The sequence below is a fragment of the Neodiprion lecontei genome, chromosome 1 (genome assembly GCF_021901455.1).
Source record: "Neodiprion lecontei isolate iyNeoLeco1 chromosome 1, iyNeoLeco1.1, whole genome shotgun sequence".
NCBI lineage: Eukaryota > Metazoa > Arthropoda > Insecta > Hymenoptera > Diprionidae > Neodiprion > Neodiprion lecontei.
In genome coordinates, this window is record NC_060260.1 from 22,988,765 (window position 1) to 23,011,180 (window position 22,416).

General features: G+C 41.5%; 1 protein-coding gene across 1 annotated transcript; it reads left to right on the forward strand.

Moving 5' to 3' along the window:
• The first annotated feature begins 1,865 nt into the window (after positions 1-1,865).
• On the forward strand, positions 1,866-21,663 carry LOC107222691 (homeobox protein Hmx). Its single transcript, XM_015662156.2, has 4 exons — positions 1,866-3,136; positions 15,398-15,705; positions 17,454-18,922; positions 21,272-21,663. Exons 1-3 carry the CDS (start codon positions 2,643-2,645, stop codon positions 18,173-18,175), a joined length of 1,524 nt encoding a protein of 507 aa, XP_015517642.1. The 5' UTR covers positions 1,866-2,642; the 3' UTR covers positions 18,176-18,922; positions 21,272-21,663.
• The last annotated feature ends 753 nt before the right edge of the window (positions 21,664-22,416 follow it).

A 22,416-nucleotide genomic window follows, 5' to 3' on the forward strand; every position in this document is an offset into this window, starting at 1 on the left:
TACTTTCAGTTTTACTAACACCTCAATTGTCAGTCACTATACCTAGATATCGTTTTTATCATAAGACGTTCGATCCTTTGTTTTCAGCAGTTATGACTGTACTTGAAGTTTGAATTAGTAAATGTGGCAATACTAACTCGGTATGGATTTGGACGTCGTCTGAATATTCAAGCCCACGGATCATAAACGCAAAAAAGGAATAACAGCCGGATTTTACAAGCGATTCTGAACGAAAACGCACCGATGTATATTGAGTTTGTGCAAAAATAAAGATATAACTAGTCATTTTCTTATTTTTGCCTAAAATCAAAATGAATTGTTGTGTTTTTGTTAAAAAATTCATGTATACGGTTGTTATACCCTAGTTTACGTTGCGATATATAGCCTGTAATAATAGCCAAAATAGAAGACATTTAACGCAGTCGGTAAAAACTGATTATTGCATCGCCTGCATGAATAACGTAAATTCATGTAAGCCCGGGCAGTGTTTCGTAATGCGTGAACCAGATTTACCTTATGGACTGAAATTATAAGGCTTAACGAGAAAATCCATGCAACGCAGACGTTATTAATCCCATACGATTACTTCAGAGGGCACCTTCTACTATATCAGGATTTCGTGAATCCAAAAATTAACCGAAAGCCTCTCCCTCGTTGCAGAGGCAGCCTAGAAAGAAAATGGTGCGGATAATAATTCGTTTGAGTTAAAACATAAAGACCTTACGCGTCTGTTCCATCTGGCAATATTAATTCAACGCATTGCAAGAGGTATATGAAATTATATTTTTTCCATACAATACAATAATCCCGCTTTTGGACTATAGCAAAAAATTCATTTTGCAGGCTACTCTTCAGTCTGAAGTTCCCGAGCATCGATCCTTCGACAGTGAGTTCGTAGACGGTCAGATATCACAACGTTTCATCCCGCAGCGTCAAAGCAGGGGTAGGTAATACGTTAAAGTTTTTGATTTACCTCGCCCGTGAGGAAAAAGGTCGGCAAAAGATCGATGACACTCGGCGCACGCCCACGTTATGTATCTACCCACGTCGCGAGGATATCGCGAGGCTAGAGCCACTGCAAACGGACTACCAGCAATCGTATTTAGAACAATCTCCGCTACTGCAGAGAAGCCCGGGATTCGGTCCGCTGCATTGGGTCCCAGGTGCGCGTGGAGGCAAATAATTTTGGAACAACATCGGGGGGATTCCCCGTATAACCAGCAGCGGTTTACGATACTGTCGGGAACACCTAGACCGAGATGTAAATCTCGAGAGCCATTGTAGAGAAGAGAGTGAGAGAGAGGGTCTCAATATCATCTGGTAACGCGTTCGTCGCCCAAGACTGGGTAGGTATTAGGTCGACACCAGGAGACGAGGCTCGTGTGGCGGTGTGCATGGACACACAGGCAGCCTGCAGAGCGCCGGGCGACGGTATAGCCAAATACCCAAGGTAGATTAGGTGGATGGTTGGTTGGGTGCGGGTGGATATATACTACGGGACTTTGGGTGAGCGAGAGGGGCGGCAGGGGCGCAGGCAGCGGCTATAAAGGCTAATTGGTTAAAAGCCTGCCGCGCTACAGGCTTGAATCAAGATCTTGGAGTGTTATAATGGATAAGTAACACACGGCACACCGTTGCACGTAGTCGACGAGAGGCTCCGCGCCGTGGAGGAAACCTCCCTTCAGTGATTGGCGGACTCGGAAACCTACCCCCGAACCGGTGCCGAGACGCGGAGCATCGATCGCCCTTGCGTCGAATCGCGGTGAGGCGAATCCATCCCCTAAGGATGGCCACGCCCCCGGCATCCTCCTCGCTCGACCTGAGCTTAGCATCCCCGTGGATGAGCACCCGACGAGGGACGCTGAAGCACGAGACGACGACAACACGACCAGGACACTACTGCGTTGAGGGGTTTGTGTTTGTGCGTGATTTTCACCACGATGTGTTATACTCGAGTTCCGCCGGTAGTCGCAAACAGTATCTATCGTCGGTCACTTAAAGCGATTCCGAACCCGTGAGGAGGCAGGCTCTGAGAGCGCGCTGTTCATCGCGAGTTGAATATTCCGGACCACGGATTCTTGGGGTCGGTCGGTGATAATCTGAGAAGGAAGCACTTCGATCGCTTTTGACCGCAGGTACGGTTTGCACCCCCGAAACCTGATCGCTTACGAAGCTGTAGTACAGGACTACATGACTCGACCCCTTGTCCATATGCGTTGCACGTTGTTGAATCATAGTGCGAAGAGGCCCAGGAAACGGTGAATCAGCACTAAATCAAATCTGCCGATCTACGAGTGCGGTGATGGTATTTTCTTCAGAAGTGATGCTAATCCCTTTCTATGTGTAAACAAGTGACGATCAAATCGCAAAGTTCTCGTGTTGAGTGACATCAAGAAACGCGTGACAATCGGCCGTCCAGATGATTCTGGAACTTTGATTGATTCAAAAACATCTCTAGTTGTGAGTTACTGTGCAATGTGTTCGAATCAAATGTCTGCGACTCGTCAACCGACGTAATCTATTCGAGAGGTAAAAATGCCGCCGCGTTTGATGAGGAAACGGTATAACAATTTTTTAGTACAATAGAGTTGGTGTCTCCGTGTGTTACTACCACATAATTCGGCTGCTAAACGAGTGATAAAATGTCTGGTGAGACGGAAATCGAGGTGTCGGTTGTGTCCGAGGAGGACTTGGAGCTTGAGGGTTCACGGAGTAGCTCGGCACCGGCCGAACTCCTCATTCAGGACAAAAATAATTGTAGCATAAGCAATTCTTGTACAATTAACGGCGGCAAAGCTCCCCTGAGACCTGCTTGTACCCCGCAATACACCTCGTTCAGCATATCCAGCATCCTTGGACGGTCCGAGTCTCCGATAGCCGTCGCGGCCTCGTCTCCTACCCCGAAAGATCAGCCGCCTCGTCAGGTCCTCCAGGCTAGCACACCACCGCAGACTTTGCCACAAACTGCCTCGGCCTCGCCCAGCGAATCGTCGCATCTTCTTGGTCTGCCAAGGCTTGGAAGTCTCACCACCGGCAGCTCGGCTCATGGCGTCAACGGGAACAGTTCGAGTTTTGGGTCTGCCGAAGGCAACCCTTTGATGGGCCATGCAACGACGGATCTTGCAATGCTCTCTAGGTAGGTTCGTCTCATTTGTTCCCTTCGTTCTGATAGCAATCAAGTAGTAATAACAGCCATTGGCTCCAGACAATCGTTCAGAATTTCTTAAACATAAAGAATCAAGGAGTTTCTTGTTCGAAAATGCTGTCCAAAAACTTTTGACCCGACAAGATACGATTTAGTAAATAACTTTATACTTTGAACTTCTGTTTAGTTACCTGTACTTACATATTCCATTACAAAAATGTAAATTAACTTCCAAATCTCGTTAAAATATGGCTTAAAAACAGTGGGGTACCATTCGCTGATTCTGAATCCTATATTCATAGCAGCTTGTTATTCTAAGATGCCGGTATTTCACCCTGTTGAGCACGATCTGCAAAATATATTAATTGGTGAAAACTGAGCCACATTTCATCATGTCACGGTCTTCGTCATTCCCGTTGATACAACTGGATTATCATATGATTTGAGAAGAACGAATATTGACTATATATGTAAACCAAACGACAACGTATTCGGTGAAATATCAATTCATTCAAATTTGATTTCTAGTTGAAAAGTTGAAGTTATCCTACACTGTTAAAAATTGATGGCTTGTTTTGCACAAGGTGCCTTAATAATGTAATGGAGAACTAATCAATTCCTTATCTGGATTAAATTGAAGAATCAAATGATCGCAGTTATTGGAATGGTAGCTTAGACAGAAATTAAGAGCCAATCGAACGTAAATACAGCGGACGTTTCAAGAAGCTGATACCCATTAATCGTTTTATTCAATCAATCGAACAAGTTACACTATTTTCAGTTTCGGACGTACCACTAGCAGCAACCATAAAAAATTCCTGCATCCAAAATCAGACCATGGTTTCAACGGTAGGAGCACATGAGATTAGGAACGAAAAAAATTACACTGAGGCCTACAAGTTGAGTGACCAAAAGCTAATTATAAATATGAAGCAATAAGAACTGAACAAAAAAATTGTTTGAAATTAAATTCTTAGATATTTCACCCTAATTAAAGAGTTCTTGAACACGATATAATATCACATAAAATTATATCTGTTCAAATACTGTACCGGTGTCTTCGATTCATCGAGTGAGCATATTAATATTCGTCCGCTCGGTATTTGCAGCACAAAAATCTCGTGCCAAGGAACCGAAATAGCTGAAATAACTATACAATAAACGTCGGAGCCGTAACAGTTTTCGAACAAACTATTTCGCGCCATGGAGCCAGTGGTGACTAGCCGGTGCGATGTACCGGACAAAATGATTTTATTCTTACACCGTTCCTTTACCCCGGGGCTGAATGCAGCTTCGTTTTTCCAATAGACGACAAAAGAAACCACAACCTAGATACAGCCTCCATCGACTCCACTGTGTGTACTAGTGGTCCGTATTGGCACTAGCCAAATGCCCAAACGAGTGACAAATAAAAGCACCAGCCAACCAGCCGCCCTAGAGATTTCGCATGATCGATGAGGTGGAGGGGTATCGAGTACCACCCTGGAATAATAGTTGGTATAACCAAGAAGCGTACTGCACCCGTATGTATTTGCGGATGACACGTATAACGCGACACTCGGATCCGAATAGGGGGAGATACTGCGGACGGTAATGGGTCTATTAGGCTGTCTCATTTAATAACAACGAATCCGGCTTCCCTCGCATTGCATTACTTACATCGGGTGGCATTAGATAGGTCTACTAGGAGAGAGGGGAAGACCAAAACTCGGGTGAGAGGGGTTCGCGGAAGAGAGCGCTGCGTCGAGAGGGTTCGAGATGATTTTATCAGATTTGCACCCTCTAGCCCCAAGCAAAGCCCTAATGGTTCCAATTGCTTGTTTTCCAGGCGTTTACCATTTGATTAGGCCTCAAACTCACTCCCGCTGTACGCACCTCGAGGGCGAGACATCTGACATCGGACAATATTACATTTCCATACATATTATCAACGCGATTAAGTATTCACTGCTGACATGAACGAACCTGAAAACTTCACGCCCGCTCTTTGACAGACTCATGTGCAAGGCTGTTAGCGGACAGCTTATTGGTGTAAAAAATCCGAGCAAAGTGAGTGTACGATGTCTCGTGGTAAGGTTCGTTATATACATATATGAACAGAGTTATTATTCACTATTTTGTATTTTAAGTAGAGTGCTTGAGCAGACTGCGCGGTGCAAATTGGCATGCTTGCTTACGAAATGATATTTTAAATTAAAAGAATCAACTTTACCGATCCTTTCAAACGCGTCTGTAAAATTTGTCAAACACGTATTACATGGGTTTATAATAACTACACTTGTTTTACATTCTTTCTACTACAATCGTAAACATTAGCTACAGTTTTTTATTCTTAGAGCCTCATCAATGTATTACCATGCAATAGTATAAATTCTTCATGAAATTTGCCGCATCCAAATTACTCGTGTCAATCACACAGACTGGCATCGAACTGCACACGCTAAAATTTTATTAAATATACTTCTCTTTTATATAATTACTTGGAACTGTGAGTACAATTTCCATACTTAATTGTAATAAAACTCTGTCGAACCTTTGGAATAAGAAGTGAAATGTGAATTGCTGCAGTACACACGACTGCTAGATAAAACATACGAATCGAATGATAACCTTTCACGAACATGGATTATGTAGTGATACTGCAGTGATACTGAAACTGGGAATGAAAATATGTTCAAATTGATTCACTCTCTTGTAAATCTGTGATAATCTATCGTTGGCAACGATGTGTATATTTCACTCTAACCCACTATAAGCGGAAATATTTGCAGATTATATACCTACACAAACCACAATGTTTAATTCGCGTACATGTGGAACGCATACGGGAAACGTGAATGCGTGCGGACTGTGAGTGGCGGGAAATTTGAAACTCATTATAATCGAGGCGCTACTAATTATCGCAATATTCCCAACGTTACATCGCATCATGCTGTACATATATATTGAGTTTAACGTGTGTCGAGAGCGAAGTGAAACAATTGTTCTCCCGCTGTTGTTGGCTCGTCTTTTCCAGACTTCATCAACGTCGCTTCAAATCCTCTAGCTACGTTCGCATCCTGCACGATGCGGATTATACGCTCTTATACAACTAGCTAAAGGACGGAATACTCTACACGTACCTACTTGCATATACGCTTGCAATCTGTTCCTCGGTGTTCGCAGATACATAATTAGCGGTGCGCGATGAATAGAAAGCTGAAATCGTCAAAGTAATATTCGCGACGACTCGCTCCCTCTTCGGCACATCTGTGACGTATACACATGGGGCTTTCCATTCGAAACGTACGAGCTGATGGGGAAAAACCTCTTTAACTTTCCGGTCCCTTCGCTAAATGACGGTTTATCAAAAACGGAACTTAAATGAAAACTTTCCTGTGGCTTTTAGCACCTTCCAGCGCTTTATTCAATTTGCTTGTGTTATTCAAGTTTATAAAGTTGTCTAAATCATCACGAAAAACATTAGGAAATTAATTTTTCCAGTGATACAGAAAGTATGTAAGTGATTAATAATGTGTTGGATTTGCACAATTATGCATTTACAAATTTTACAAAAAATGTGTCTTTCTAAACAAATCCTGCATATTGCAAATCTCCGAAAATATAATGTGCATGGCAAATTAATTTTTCAACAATTCAGACATTTTTTAAAGAAACAGCTGGTAAAAGAGTTGATAGCTTCTCACGGTATTTCAGTACTGTAGTGCAGAAACTTGATTCACTATTCTTGTTTCGAAAAGACACTCATCTTCTGTATGAACATCCCTTCTTAAGTGTCACTTTGCAACAGGAAAGACTAAAACTCAAATCTCTCTATCTAATAAAAAAGTTTCAAACAAATGAACGTAGAAAAAGATTATAATAACAATAGTAAAAAAAGATTATAATAACAATAGTAAAAAAAGATTATAATAACAATAGTATACGCATGAAGTTGGCGGTGGGGTGAGATACCGAAAACAAAACAAAAAGTATCTAGCAAACCCTTTGACAGCTGTCATCGGCTGTTTATGACAGTCTTTGACAAATATCTCTATAGGTATCTGTTTCTGACGCGCAAAAAATGAACATGCAAACGAAAATTATAACGATGATTCCCGACAGGAATTGTCTTTTTCGCGCGTTGGCGTATTGTGTATACGGCACTCAAGATCGACACGCAGAGGTGAGACTGAGTATCGTTTCAAATATAATGGATAATTGGTCTACATTTGCGGGTTTTATTACAGGTAATGAGTCAAACGGTGCTGTGATTAGGTGACCTGGTGATTACAAATCACATATGAATAAAAATGCAATATATGCAGCTGCGGAAATTTTTAAGATATGTTAAATCGAGTATCGCGAAGAACAAATTCATCCACACCGGATCGGATCACAAAATGGAACACAATTCTCGCTACTCTTCACCGGTGACGGAGAGAGTGGACACTTTGATGTCTTGCAGAACCAAAATAAAATTCAGATAGTGAGTAATAAGTATGAAAAGTAACAATCAAATAATAGTAAATCTAAATATATCACCAAACAGTCAAAAGGACAGCCAGGATTTACGATGAAAATGGAGAAAGGAGGAGTTTCAAGCAGCAGACAAGGCGATGAAGATGGTGGATGGTCGGAAGTATCACAAAAGAAAGAGGAAAATAAAATTGTAAGTGCGAAGAACCAAATAAGCCATAGAATAATATCCACCAAATATTCGTATAACCAGGAAAGAGGACGACCAGGATCGATGTTGACCACAAGAGAAAGAGGTGTTTTGCGGAATGAACATCAACGCAAATATAGAGAAAAAAATAATATAAAGAAGGTGATTTTGGAGAATAACCGGCAGAGCGGCAGTAAAAATAATTCAACGAAGGGTGTCGAAGAATTAGAAGAATCGATTGCGATGATTGATTCGGAAAATAAATCGAGAGGACGACCAACCAATGTGATGTACATAGAAGAGCGAAAAATTAGACGACGGGAACAGCAGCGAAAATATAGGGAAGCGAACAAAAAATATCATACTGGCTTTTCAAACAACGAACAGAAAGGAGGAGTTTCAACCAGCAGACAAGGCGATGAAGATGGTGGATGGTCGGAAGTATCACAAAGGAAAAAGGAAAATAAAATTTCAAGTGCGAAGAACCAAATAAGGCAGAGAATAATAATAAACAAATATTCCTATAACCAGGCAAGAGGACGACCATGATAGATGTTGACCACAAGAAAAAGAGGTGTTTTACGGAGTGAACAGCAACATAAATACAGAGAAAAAAAAATATAAAGAAGGTGATTTTGGAGAATAACGGGCAGAGCGGTAGCAAAAATAATTCAGCAAGTCAAGGAGATAGACAGATATCAATAGAGAAGGAACACCAATTTTCAACCAACGAATGGAAGCTTAGATTGATGAAAAAAAGAAAAGTAAGCACAGAAGGAATTGAAGTGGACAGCAAGTGCAGGACCTGTCATTAAATCAACATGAAGGAATTCGCCTGTCTACTAGACAATGCGTAAGGAAATAGTGAGGCGCGAAGCGCCGAACAACGAGGCGCGCAGCGCCGAGTGCCCGAGGCGCGTAGCGCCGAGATGGGGTTGGCGCGCGAAGCGCGCAGGGGCGAAGCCCCTAGTACTCATAAAAAAAAAAAATCTTAAGTTACACATAATTTGATTTGTTTCCTCTTGATTCATTCGAATGAATGAGGTTCATCTCGATTTCAACTAAAAATGTTCAGAAGAATAAATAATGCTCAACATCTCAAATTTTAAGAAATTTTTTTCCACTTCAAACTTCGAGGTACACGGGTCTTTGAAAAAGCGATTGAATACACATTTATACCCTGGGAAAAATGAAACAAAGCTTGTGCAAGATTTTGATAAAACGCGTTTCTTGATCAAGCTGTCTTGTCCGACTCTTATCACTTCACGTTCAAATGATAAAAAAAAAGCCGTCTCATTAGTCGAAAGTTTTTTGAGTACGTATCGCGTTACCGTGCAGAGAAAGATGAACTATCAAACAGTTATATGTTTGATATTATTTTTTCCAATATTTATAGATATAATGCAACAAACGATATACATTGCATAAAAAAGATACTAATCACAGTCACTATTCACAGACATTTGCGTAAACTCATAAAGCTTTGGCACCTAACGGCAAGGTGTTTATTACCCATGTTGAACAGCGACTTAACCCAATTCACGGGAGAAACATGTGCCTCGTGCGGTTCTAAGGAAGAGCCGCAGATGCATTAATGGCGATGAGAAACTCTAAGGAGGTATCGTTCAACGGTTGGTATACATGGCATCGCTGGGGCTAGGGACGCGGGGCGAATAGGAGGAATCAATTTGGTGGTACTTGCATAATAGATGCAGACGGTAGAGTAGCCTAGAGAGTATAGAGGCACATAACGCGTATATCGGGGATGTAAGAAGCCGGCGAATCCCCGGAGAATATCTTCCGTGCACTTCGGGGTGCGTCTTTTGCCTGCAGGAAGGAAGTACCCGATCTGATTTATTATTGATCAAACCCCCGCCGTGATAAGCTGTGCGATCCGTCTATATTATCTCGGCTTTTAAGACACAAGTTAGGCATATATATCCGGACCTTCTCAAATCCTCCGGTTTATCATCCTTGTTAGCAACGATCGGCAGCCTCGTTGAATTTTTTCAAACTGGGCTGGGACTACTTGTCGCAAATTAAGAACTTGCCGAGGTGCTGCATAATAACATCTCACGACAATCGCTCGAGGGGGTGTCAAGAGAGCGCGTTTTACGTTGGCACAAGCGGCCTGCCGCTAAGTACCTGACCACTTTCAGATCTTAGCTTGAGGCCTGAAGGTCTGGATTTAGGACAGCCAAGAAAGGACCAAATAATACCTACTCACAAATACATTTTCTTTCAAAAAATTTCCTCTCCGTTAATCAGATCGTGCCGGTTAATGTTTTCGAGTTCTGTAAGCTCTAAAATGTTTGACACAATAACGATTTACCCCGAGCGTACCCGTATTTTTACTAGTGCGAAAAATTCTGGTGACGTTTTTCGCATACTGTCATGGGAAAAAAGTGTGTGCAGTTTTTTTAAGTATTGAAAGCTCCGCGACTTATGAGAAATCTGGTCGAAAATGAATTTTTCTAATTACAATGAATGCGGACGTTTGTAAGCCTCTCGTATCCAAGAAACAGGTTCTTAGAAAATAGTCAGTCCATCTCTTTGTTCCAACAAACTCTTAGCCTGATCTCGGACACGGTTCGATGAAACAATCAGATATTTACAAAACTTTAAATTCGGATACTGAACATGAAAAATTGACATATTCTGTTTCTTTTAACGGATTCTTTTGCCGAAATATATTCGAAATTATAATTTTCTAATACCTCTGACGATGATCTCGGAAAGGGCTGGTTAACAAAAATTAAGTTTACAGGGCTTATAGATTCAAGTTCATCAAATCATCAAAACAATTTTTTGATTTGGACATCAAAAATTACTATATCCTATTTTTTGAACGTATGCTTGTAGCAAAAAATTCGAAATTTCAAAAATATGAGGCATTCAGAGCCAGTTTATACGATATTGATAGAAAGTATTATAAAAAATCGTATAAAAGGAATAAAATAACGCTGTAGTAAATAATTTTATGAAAAAAAGAATATCAATGATAAAATATTTTGATCATACTTGATCAATTGAATTGGTTTGTTCAGTGATGAAGCGTATCGCAAAAATGACTAGTTTAGTAGCGCTGAAAATATGTATTCCTAGTTGAATGTACACACTGTGGGATACTTACAAATAGACGAACATCTGAGGAGGATCGCTAGTATGGTAGAGTTAGCGATAAAACAAATTTCTGGAACCACCTTTGACATAAAAAATCGGAATATCGAAAAACCCTTGGTACAGAAAAAACTTAAGTGAACATCGCTTTGTGTGTGTATACTTAGACCCAAGAGATCGAAAAAGAACGCAAAAGATTTTAGTGACCATTACAGATTTACCGGCGTGTCTATGCGGACCAGGATCTAGACTGCGGGGATAGATGCATGGGAAGCAAGGCGGAAACTTTGGGATGTAAAGGAAACAATTAGGGCTGAAAAAGGGCATAGGAACGTTACCAACTGCAGCGCGCGGTAAAGATAATAGGTGTTTGTACCTGGACGAGGGTTGCAGCGATGCTTACAAACAGTGAACGTCAGATTTCATTTTTATCTTCTCGGGGCATCTGCGGCCGTCTGCTAGCCGTCAGCCGCTTGTTCAAGATGTATCGTACGTAATCTCACCTAGGTATAGATATACTGCTTGGAGCGGGATAAAGCTGTTAATTTGTTTGTTGTGTCGTGCCCTTACTCCCTCTCCCTTTCGCCGTCGCGGCGCCATCCCTCTTCTTTTCGACCTTATACCTCTACGCGCCTGTGTCTCTTTTTTATTTCCTTATGTATTTGTCCTCGCTGCTGAAGAAGCGAACGCAAACGCGATCCCGGGAGCGTGCAGACGTTATGTGAGAAATCGAGCTGCTCGCGTATGGTATATATACATAAATAGATATATACACCTATATATACACCTATACGCTTGTGTATACCTGCGGACGTAGAGTGGCATCGTCGGCGGGGGAAGTTTTAGGGCTTCGGAAGCCCTGGTTTGAGTATCTTCGTCTTACCAGGCTAGTAATTCTGAGCAATTGTCACCTTAGATCGACCGCCTGCCACTTTCGGCAAATATCTTTATATGTGTAAGCGGAGACATTAGAGTGACTGTATACAGAAATAAAAGGCACCTCACATTTTATTTTTATATTTCAATATTCAATACCGTGACGCCTGTTTCATATTGAAATTTTCTTATTTCTTAGACATTAATTGAACATTTATTTGGGAGCAACATATATATATATCGATCAATACCATGGGACTACCTTTAATTTCTATAACTCTGTAGGCGCTTATTTAGTGATTGAAACTAACGGTTTTTAATCTTACACTTAAACATTGACAATTAATCATATTCACGTTCAATGTTAGAGTATTAACAAATCTTGTAGCTACATTGAAACTCGGTGAGATAAAATCCAGAAATGAATCAAGCCTTTCTTAAATATCAATGTCGTGAATTGAGACTTTTACTCGACTAAAAAATGACATTTCCAAGATCTTGATCATAGGTAAATCATGTATATAAGTGTAGAACGTTGATAAATGTGGCACAATTTTGTCCTTTTAATACCCAAATCGAACTGTTTTCTTCCGTTTCATTCCGGATTTTTTTCCTGGAAGACCTTTTATACCATTCTAGAATCGGAGCTCTAAATTGTCCTGTGATAATGTTAACGTTTGAATCTTAACAAATCTATATACCATTTCTTGACATCTTAACTAATACAAAACAATTTGAATCATTACTAATTAATAATGTTATGCACAGTTGGATCATGTGCAGTTAAGAATTTGGAACCAACTGTCGAGACTGAAACCATAAAAAAATTAGAACGTACTGATTCGAAATTGGTGAATTTTGAATTCGTTGACAGAACGTCATAATGGTATCGCTTATTGAGTTGAGAAAATAGTTGTCACTCGATGAAAAATAATAAAATTGATAGAGTCAAAAGATGCAAAAGATGAACAATGTTCTTAATGTAAACATTAGTAAATCTCATTATATTTGTAATGTATCACGAAACAGACATTGTACGTGACTTATATTAGTTTCTCTATACTAGCATAGCGTATAACCTTCAGCGAAGTAGATCCTTCCAGCCTCCCTAAATTAGACAATGCAGAAACGAGCTCCAGGCGTTTCACCTCCACCCAAAACCCACGAAAATGATACACAACTTCGTAAAAACAGACCCAAAAGCAATAGGAAGAATAAATATCTAATCCAATGTTTCGCATCGACTTGTTAGTTATGTTATGAATTCTAAACATTTTCCTTCGTATGACCAACCTTTTCTCCAAGTTGTCCAAATAGCAGGGTAATAATCAAATATAACGGCCACCTATAATGGCTTTGGAGAAGAAGCTGAAAGAGTGTAATATTTGTTAACAACTGGGCAAGCTATGAGGACGGTTGTGGTAACGTATCTATGTGTGCAGGTACCTACCTTATATCGATCGTGAATGGCCCGCCCACCTTGGGAGCTATCAGGGCCAGCTTTGCTAATGTGCAAAGAGGTAATTGCCTGCAGGGGTGCCAACTCTCCCGAGACCCTTTGTGCGAAGCCTACACGAATGAATTTCAGAATTACAAATGATAAAATACGCGTTATTAAACCTGCACCCGCGAACCTACGCCAATCGATGTGTTTGCGGCTGTAACATGTTACATGCACGGAGACAGAGCTCGCAATCGCTAGGACTTTGCAATTATCGTCGTATGAGGAAAGCATCTATTATACTTCGGATTTACGTATACCTAACAAACGCCGACATTCCTTACGACTCGATTTTCAAACTGCATCCTTTGAAGTGTCCCCGCGGGGGATGGAGTCTGCAAAAACGGAAGTATTAATCCGAGCTTTTTCCCCGCCAACGGCATAAGCCGCCCTCCGAATTCGAAACTCGGCTAAGAGGTTGAGAGAGGGAGTATTATGAGCCTGACCAAACCTGTGTCTCCAATTTCCCTCTTGAGACTCGCACTCCAGAATCCGAGTTTCAAAGAACCAAGTTTTCGCATGGCGAAGCTGCCGAAACGAGGACGCAACGGCCATTTGAACGATTAAAGAAACTTTATGTAATACGCGCAAGGCAAACGACCTGGCTACCCTAATGGACATGATTAAATTAATTACTTACCCTTCTGTGCTCGGCGTACAAAAGTTTCCAAATTGTACGGTGTAGACTCCGAGTTTATATACGTACATACCTGTGCAAAACGGTCGAAATCATCACCCCGCATCGTTTGCTCTTTGATGTCTTTCGTTATAACTCCGCGATTCCTCAGGCGTGAAATTAGACGCCGTCTACCGCCCAAAATGGCCGCCGCTACAGACGGTTGGCAACTCTGAATTCGGAATGAGACGCGAAAAAGACAAGACAGCTCTCGCCTGCGTAGCTGCTGACACCTAAATTGGAACCCATAGACGTGCAGAAGCTAAGCATGTCGCTTTCAGAATTTTTTGTCACCCGACGTGAGGGTCCTAGAAACCCAGGCATATTTCATACGCCAACCACAATAGACTCCCGAAATGTTACAAAATAAGAAAACTTGACTTTCAATAAACACGAATGAATTTATCGTTGTGATTACGAATTCATTTTACAGCCATTTAGGATGGATGCGTACTGCAGTGATCCATGTTTTAAAATTTAATGTCTAGTTGAGCAATTAACATGGTAAACCGATTGAGAACTTGGACTAAACTTCCGATAGTCCTTTCGTAATGACACTTGGGCATCGCGTGGCTTAATATTTTATTTCAGTTTTACCATTCAACCTTAGTTATAGCTAGTACCTTAAAAAAGATAATACTGCAAAGCTGCAGAATGTGCTGAAAAAGTATATTCGGAAAATAAGTATTATGTTTTGTTTCTTCCCTCCTTTTGTTTCCTCATTGATTGTTGTGTCTTTTTTGTCTGTTCTTCTCCATCTTTTCTAATAACCAAGTTTCTTCCTTCGAAAAGCCGCTCTGATCCGGTTACCGTCACCATTCTCGAAACGCTGCCAATTTAAGGCTTTCATAAAGCAATTAGCAGCTCGTTGATAGGTTTTCAAATAGTAATTCGGAAGCATTCAAAAAATCTGTGATTAGGATTAAAAAATTCACATCATGATGCATTGATAATCGAAACAACACTCAAGTAGTTCTGTCGAAACTAAACACGCCGTTCCAAGTACACCTTGACGTAATTTAAGGCCACCAACAAAGACCCTATACACTCAACGATTCTCATCCAATATGTAAGGTATTTTGTCTGGGTGGTAAATATCTCTAACACCTATAATCCGAAATTTACCATACCTGTGTACTTTTGCTCTGGGTATAAACCAGTCTAAAGGATCGGATAGAATTTTCTGTCTTCTCAGACGTCGTCGCGCTCTGTTAGAAACAATAAATCAGGATGTGCTACATTACACTTCCATATTTCAATTGTGCTCTTACCTCCTTGAGTAAACCCCTCTCGCGGAACCGAAACTTGAATACGCAGCTCCGATTAGAGAAAAGTTGTGAGCAGCTGGATCAGCGCTGGTTGCCTGAAATACAAGCATCGTGGAAATAATTGGCATCAAGGCTTGCTATAATTAAACCATTATCGTTTCAGACTGGGGATAATGTCTTCGTTGATAGCTGGCCGCTACCCCGTTGGAATCGGGAGTATTTTCTTCCCGTCGCCTCTCCAGCACCTCCATCAGCATCAGCATCACCCACGTTTAACCACGACGGGAACAAACGTGACTAGTAGTGGCCAGGAAGCCGCGGATGCTGAAAACATTCAAAGAATGCTACCCGCCAGCGGGGGTTGGCCTTTTCACTGGAGACCAAGCCACACGCTACAAACCCTCAACCACCACTCATCGAACGATGGAAATTCCCATCGGCAAAGTCCTTCGGCAACCTTTTTGCAGAGAGGTGAGCCCCTCCAAATACGCAGTCTCGATTAGATTTATCGCACCCCGACATCACCACGCCTCGCTGAGGAACGACCTCCGATATTTCAGAGCTGCACGCGGAGCTTTTATCGCACTTCGTGAGCCCCAAACCTGAGGACTGTTGGAAGCTAGTGAATAAATATTTGCAGTCGAGTTGACAAACCGCTTCTGGGTTTAGAAGGAAATTAAAGTAACGGTAGTCGTCGCATGTTGAAAGTTGACGGCGAAAGTAACTGCAAGGGACAATCAGCCAACCGGGCACTCGAGGATGACCCCTACCATTCCCCGAAGCTATGGCTTCCATGGCTTCCGCAGTGACAAGCCAGCGCCGATCGACTTAGCTATCAATCGCTTACCTATATACCCGCGTGTATACCGTACCCCGTTGTCTACTTAAGTTGAGAACAAGTTACCCCGAGCCCTGTTGTTTGCTCTCATCGGCCATGCCACTTTATTCAAGGGACTCGGACTCCGCACTACGACATCGAGCATACTTGCGTCACAATTGGCCGTTACGCCGCTCGCGGTTTTACCTGCGCCTGTGTGTGAAACTTTAGACGTGTACACTGAAACGTGTTACGTATCGATTCTGAGACTCGCTTATTGTTAACTATGCAACTGGGTACCCAGACCGAGTAGTCTCGAACTTTTAAGCTTGTATTCATTTCTTTATTCTGCAAAGTTTTTTTGCATTTCCCGAAAGAGACCTCAACCCGATAGTTTCTTCTTACGATTAAATTTTGGTTAGATCTTGTTTCTTTACTTTGCTCTCTGAAGATCTACTGAAATATCCGTAATATAAACAATTTTGACATATCGGTAGTGTTTGAGCTAATTTTTCGATAACATGAATTGTGAACTACCTTAACATACATCCTTTCAAGTTCGCATCCTTTAGATTAATTTTATGGTTCGTAATTCTTATTCGATTTTAATCTTACGCATCATTTGTACAACGGGATCACTGATTGAAAAAATAATTTCTGTGTATATGTCAATGATTTCATCAAGACCTCGCAAAAAGATACCCCATTCCTTAAATTTATACACAGTTTACTTCGAATTTTCAATTTTGAAATATGATGAAACTGCGAAGTGATTATTCATTTCCTACGCACACAAATTTGTTTTCAAACATAATAACGGAAGAGTTTGAGAAAATTTACAATCTTGATTTCATCGACATAAACAGCAACTGTTGTAAATCGTACAGAAATCACATCGACAATATGCGTATTCTATCTTTGGTGTACATTCAAAATCCCATATAAATCGTCAGGAGCTGATAATTGAACTAAAACCAAAACAAATAATATAAAGATTTTCTAGAAGACTCAAATGTTTCTCTGACTAGTAATTAATTTTATGTTTGTACAATTCAACAGTTTCCACGAGATCTCGAGAGACAGGATCGTTAAATCTCAACGGCTTTACAACGCCATGCCTCGATACTTTGTCAACTACACGTCGAGTTAATTTGAAATAACTAGTAGCACATAATGAAAGGAAACTGTCGACAATTCCAGTAAATTATATAAAATAATATATTGTTTAACCAAAACAACGCGCAAGCCTTTGAGATTACATACTGTTGGCTCGAATCGTTTTATACCATTTTATACCGATTTGACACTTTACACATGGTAGGGTCCCAACTTGAGAGACATTTACTGATCTCGCATATTGAACTTTCCCGCATTTCATTATCTCGGATTTATTGGTTGACAGACGATGAGGAGGAAGACCACGGAGTGACCATGGCTCGAGAACGGAGTCCATCCTCTGGTGACGACGGTCATGACGATCCGGTTGACGGGGACGGCGATGGCGACGGTGACGGTGACGGTAATTCCACGTTACACTCGTCAGGTAGCGGTCAAATGGGGGTCGGCGTCGACGGGAGGGATTCCGGGAGTATGAAGAGGAAGAAAAAGACACGGACCGTTTTCTCCCGATCGCAAGTTTTTCAGCTGGAAAGTACCTTTGACATGAAACGCTACCTATCGTCCTCGGAAAGAGCCAGCCTAGCAGCGTCTCTACGTTTGACTGAAACGCAGGTGAAAATATGGTTCCAAAATCGAAGAAACAAGTGGAAAAGACAGCTTGCCGCTGAGCTCGAGGCTGCAAACATGGCGCACGCTGCACAGAGGCTCGTCCGCGTGCCAATTCTCTATCACGAAGCCTCCGCAAGCTCGTCCGTGGCTTCTTCGTCGTCGTCAGCACATCCGTCGGGACAACCATCCCTCTCCCACTCTGTGGCGGCTTCCTGCAACCCGCCGCATCCCCAAAATCAGGCCATATTCTATGCCCATCACCACCACCATCATCATCCTGCTCATGTTCAGCACGCTTTGCTGCCGCACCAGGTGCACCCCCAACCCCCACCGCCGCCACCGCCCCCGCCGAATCCTCATCCGCCACCACCGCCACCGCAACCCTCTACGCAATAATACCTTGAATATAGCAAGGAGAGATATTACGATGAAGCATCCTTTTCCTTATCCCCGTCCCGAAAAAGCGAGAGAGAAAGAAAGAACGGAAGAACGAACGAACGAGCAGGAATGAAAAAGAAAACACCATCCCCTCTCTGTAGGTATCACTTACTCACAAAAACGTTCATTGTCTATCGCATACAAAAATTACTATTAACGAATAAAAAAAAATCTAATATATCTATATTACATTGTAAATGCTACATATAACGGAGGCTTTTTATTCCTTACCGCATATTCATACGAGCAAAGATGCTCAGCGTGGATGATACACTCCATCTTTACCCTTATACATACTGAGTCTGTGGCGTGATCCACCCACGCTGGTACCTGAGCCCTGAAGTGAGATACGTATGCTATATGCATGTGAATTGCATACATCTAGATCGGAATGGAACTGCTCGCTATGAACTCGAGGCCACGTGGGACTCGACTCTTGGTGACAATGCGATGCAGTCGGGACACGCGATGCACTTCAATCATCTCACTCGACCCTCTGATCTCTCAACCTTCCATTTAAGTATTGCTCTTGTCTTCTCAGCCTCTGCATATCACACTTTTGACACACATACACGCGTGTGCGCGACGTAAACTGTGTGATCTCTGAACTCCACCACTCCATTCGTCTTCGCGGTTCATCTCCCACACCGTATGCGGAGTACATCTTTGCGCCGCCTTTTTCCTGGATGCTCACTCTCGACGAATGTGCGTATTATTGTTAGTGCTTTATTTTCGTACATATATATATATATATACACATATATTTTTCTCTCCATCGCCTGCTCTTTTCCCTACTTTATATTACGTATGGCATACCGTATATTTTCTACGTGTATAAATCTGGGTATTCGTGACACCGAGTAAACCAACATCTCAACTTTGCACTCCCATTTTGAGCTGCTAGAAGTTTTAGTCACAAATTTCAAATTCCTTACTTGACTGGTTAAGCACGTAAAGGTTGTCCCCTGTGACTGTGGAAACCGAAAATACACTTTCTTTTCCCACCGCGTCTTTCGGGCTGTTCTTTGTCGTTCAAGTCCATCATTTAACAAATGTTTATCAATCTCTCCACATTCTCCTAGTATTCTACTTATAATTAGTTTGCTGAAGTATTCTTTCTTTTCGAATATTCAAACTGAATTACTTGGTTCAAAACCAACCCCATTCCCTAACCCTTTATACAAAAAGGCATTTATACGAACATCCGCGGAGATGCGATCTTGATAGAATATAACTTCTACCCATAATGTGACTACAAGTTCAAAATCATTATGTAGCATACAATATACAAGATCCTGTGGAAGGCTTGGTTTGGCCAAAAAAATGCGCACTGAAACGAAAGTCAATAAAATTGATCAACCGCATGTGAATTCGCTTTTCAGATGCCGGTATAATAACGGCATCAGGGATTTAATGTGTTGGATGTTTACTGTTGGGTATATAAAAACGTGGGTGTATATCACCGAAGTCCCACGTGACGTGTATGAATGGGCTGCAACCACTCCGCTGATGACATCTCAAGTCGGGTGAACAACAGGTGTTCTCCTGTTTTACTTCAGTCATCATCGATCGTTTCGCCCTTGCATTCCGTTTTATTTTTTTTTTTTTCTACTTTATTTTCCTTATGCCTTTGCTAATAAAAAAAGATCTTGTCAAAGGGTGTCATTATGAAGATACTCTAACCGCGACTGTGTAATACCTACAGCCATCTTACGCTTGATGTCCTCTGTGAACTCGGTGGCTAACGCCTATCTATATTCATCATCTACACCGCATTTAAAAGAGATTTATTCACGTGCCAAAATATTTTGTGTACATGTGTGAAGGAATTTCCTGATCAGATCGGTAGCGGATCGAATTTCAACGCCAGTTTGATCAACTCCAATAAGCGTGACAGATTTAAAAAAGCTAATTATTTTTGTGCTCTACTCGGGTTGCAGGAGCTGTTGGTACTCGGAATCATAAATATCCCGTAACTTGAAACATCGTCATTGATCAATGCTGGCTCATTTCAAGATCGTATACACAGGCGGAGCCACAAGATACTATCATAGTCAAATCAGAGCTACAATTCGTATTGCAGCCAACAACAGTTACGTCTTGACTTGTATTAGTGATGAAGTTACATATTACGTCAAGTCATTTACGAGCGATTAAAAACTGCCCCCCCCCCCCCCCCCCCATGGCGCAGAATTCAAACCTACGAGTTAAAAATCATATCTAAGTACATTTTTTGCTGGTCTTATCAAACGAATGCAGTGGTAGAAAAATCAATTTTAATAATTAAATATTCACGATCAGCTAAACATATCCAACCTTTACGAGCTTCTAACAATCAAGTTGGGGAAATTTTTTTACATAGAACAAAGATTTCCTCATCGAAGGAGCTTTCACAAGACACTTTGTTCATGATTGTCGGTAGGCAATGGCTGCACAGGGATGAAAAATCGAAACCAATTTTAAACCCAGCTTAAACGGCGAAGCCCGAAGCATCCAGTTTCAAGTTCTCGCCTTACGCTGTAGTAGAGCTGAAAAGCCTCTTCGTTGTCGCGTGTTACAATACACACACGTACGCAGACATGCGCATTGTTGAAACGCACGCACGAAAAATGTACTTCGTACATTTGTGGACTAGATGTATTCGCGTGCCCCGCTGAGGGGGTGAAGGGAGGGGGCAGTGCCCCGTTAAAAAGATTTAGTCGATTTGTAAGGGCGCGGCAGGTATTGAATTGACGACAGATTGAAAGTTTGTCGGTGTATTGTGCCGCGACACTCGGCGTCGAATTGCAGTCACCGCCTCCATGTTATTTTCTGCTTAACACCCCGCCCGGGGAAAAACCTACGGTACGAATGAGTGAATGCATCCAGTAATTTAACGCGCCTCCAACGAGGTAATGCCTCGCTGCGATTATTATAATAACAGACCCTGCCATAATACACCGTCTAAAAAATAGGTCCTACCTTAGTACGTACCAACCTTCACCGTATACCTATGTATATATATACATACATATATTACTATACGCCTATGGACATGTTTATCCGTATCCGTAGATACGAGCTGGTGTGACCACATGAACACACACACGCATACGTGCAGAGGAGCCGCTGTGAAACTCGACAGCTTCAACGGACTTCGCAGGGATATGCTTGCTGTATTGTAGATGCGCCTAAAGTTTATGAGGCGACTCACGGTACGGGACCATTGAGACGAGACGACCCTTACGACCCCAACAATTCGACCGCCCAACGAACGGTGCAACCAGAAACCATACATTCTTCTGATGCCCGCGTAGGGAACTCAGTTCTCTATTTCGCGGAGGAAATTACAAGGCATCGTGCTGTGCATCACTTTTCTTTTAGGCAGTACATCAGTACAGGTCAGAGTACCGTAGATCATATCTGTAATATGTATATTCATTAGGGTGGTCCTTGTTTAGGGTGTTGACGAATTTTTACCGCCCCATCACTGAAATCAATTTTAAATCATTTAAAAAGAGTCGCCAAATTTTTTCAGATTCTTACAGCAAGTCTGAGATAGCCCGCATTGTGATCGAAGTTTGTTATGGAAATGAGATGAGAAAAACTTTTTTTCGCACTATATATTTTATCGTGAAAGTAATAATGTTCCAAAAAATCTGTAACTGCGAGGTTTTAGTCGGCATTAGTGATAATATATGAAAAAAAAAATACACATCATCGTACGAGGCAATCTATACGAATTGCACTTTCTCTAAACAAAAAAAAAGTCAGGTTTCGAGGTTGTGCAATTCGTCTAGATTGCCTGGTACGATGGTGTGTATTTTTTCCCAGATAGTAGCACTAATTCTCACCAAAACCTCGCGGTTACAGATTATTTGGAACATTATTACTCTTGCAACAAAATATATACTGAGAAAAAGTTTTACCCATGTTAATTTCTATAAGAAACTTCGATCACAATGCGGACTATGTTAGATTCGATGTAAAAATCTGAAAAAATTAGACGAATGTTTTCGAATTATTTGAAGTTGATTTGGGGGATGGTCTGGCAACAATTCGTCAACACCCTGAATAAGGAACACCCTAATATTCATGTACCTACTTGAAGTTTCGATCGATCAAGCTTGATTGAAAATCAGCCGAATAACAAATGAACAGCTCGATACCATATTTCGATATAATCTCACCACTTCGTGTCCTTGGATAACTGGAATAAT